The sequence below is a fragment of the Sphaeroforma arctica genome (genome assembly GCF_001186125.1).
Source record: "Sphaeroforma arctica JP610 unplaced genomic scaffold supercont1.5928, whole genome shotgun sequence".
Classification (NCBI taxonomy): domain Eukaryota; class Ichthyosporea; order Ichthyophonida; genus Sphaeroforma; species Sphaeroforma arctica.
In genome coordinates this window covers 1-1,802 of record NW_014034630.1, presented here as the reverse complement: position 1 = coordinate 1,802, position 1,802 = coordinate 1, and the positions used below count along the sequence as shown (strand labels likewise).

Below are 1,802 nucleotides of genomic sequence, written 5' to 3'. Positions count from 1 at the left end.
CTCTTTGGATGCGGCTATAAACAACTGTCATTGTGGTAGAAACGCACCTGCGATAGACTCCGTTGTTCAGCATAGGGTAGACCCATTCGTTCACGGCTTCGATGTCCTTACGCAACGCCTTGGGGTACAGATCGATTTCTGGACGTTTGCAGAGCTCATTGAACTCATCGTTGAACATACGGATGATCTCCGAGGACTCGTTACTGACGATAGATTCTATGATTGTGAATAGGAATATTACTGACACTAGCACCAGCGTAGTTCTAAACCATGCTAAAAGCATAGTTTGATCCAATTTGCATAGTTTCCAAATCCAATACCTACACTCACTAATCCTATTGGAATACCAATCTACTTTCAAGTCTCACGTACATGCCCCACTGAGACCACAACTAAATTCCCACTGAGACCAGAACTAATTTCCAAGGCAACACTAGTCAGAAACTCGTATACTCACTCATGCACTTACTCGTTTTCTTATCCCATAGAACCGGCACAGTGTACTTTCCAGTCTTGTCGTTGCACAAGTCGTAGAGGTCTCTAACGCACGTGGCTTGGTTAAGCATATCCGGAATATTCCCCTTAAATTCGTCTTCACCTCTGAACATCCATCCCCGATGCGAGTCATTTTCATCTTCCGGGCGAGTTTTGTCCCATACAGGGTGTACCACACTTATGCTTATAACATCTTCGAGCCCTTTAATTGATCGTACAGCCAGGCAGCGGCATGCCCATGGACATGCATACGAAACATATAGGTGGTATCGGTCAGCCTCGGGTTTAAACGGGGTTGATCCATCTGCTTTGACCCAATCTCTATAGCCTGCATCTGTACGAACGAAAGCCCCTCCATCGGAAACCTCATCCACAGCCGTTTTTGATTTACTCTGTGTAGTGTGCATACGTACACGCAGCGTGCGCGTGTGAGTGATACCAGTTAACAGTCGCATTAAGATAGATCGGCGCGCAACTGCTAAATCGCGAGTGGGCGTTTTCAGGGCAGTATACCTTCGTGGTCTTGGTATGTCTATGGGTAGAGAAGTAGTAGTGGGATGATCGCGCAGACTACATGACAGTTTGGGTCGTAGAGTGGGCTGTATGCGACCAAACGGTCTGATGAAACGACTTACCATGGTGTCCAAGAAGCTCACGACTCCGACTGATCGATATTCTGAACGCAGCTGTCTTGCTGAATCGTGCTCTGTCTTTGATAAGACTGGTGTTAGGTTAAAGATTCCGCAGGAAGGTGTATCTACGACACTGGCGTGTTGTAGTGTTGTATACGTAAATGAAACAGTGTCTTTAGTGCAGATTACTGCAAGCCTAATTCATATATATATCATATATGTAAAAATTTATACTGTTACACATATACAACAAGCAGTCGTATGTTATTCAGCCTTTCATTGCCCGATCATTGACCACTGAGTGACTGTCAAGTGACCTGACATCTTATAAAGTAAAAAGTAAATTGTTTCAGAAATCAAAATCATCACAATATGTACAGTATGTACATAGACACGAGAGTCATACAACTACATACATACCCCCCGCCAGAACAAAAGGTTTTGATTGGTCAGCCTTTGTGTGTAACAGTAACTATTCGTCTATTGACTCGATTCGGTCTCCGTGAGCTATTTTGATACTCCGGGTCCAGAATCATCAATCCAACTGATTCCACTCAGTCCAGACCGACTCCAGAGATGATGACTTTTTTTTTTAAAACAAAAATATATAACAAAAACAAAAACAAAAGCTAAAAAAAAAAATTGTCCCAAAACTAAAAAAATAGGTACTGTAAG

The 1,802-nt window shown here is 43.1% G+C and overlaps 1 protein-coding gene across 1 annotated transcript; it reads right to left on the bottom strand.

Moving 5' to 3' along the window:
• Nucleotides 1-33: 33 nt before the first annotated feature.
• Nucleotides 34-1,417, bottom strand: SARC_15313 (hypothetical protein; the record flags this gene model as incomplete). The annotated part of the gene is made up of 3 exons (XM_014290562.1): nucleotides 1,131-1,417; nucleotides 470-887; nucleotides 34-216 (listed from the first exon to the last, which is right to left on the bottom strand). Coding segments are annotated over exons 1-3 (604 nt in total), but the record flags the coding sequence as incomplete, so codon positions are not given.
• Nucleotides 1,418-1,802: the final 385 nt, after the last annotated feature.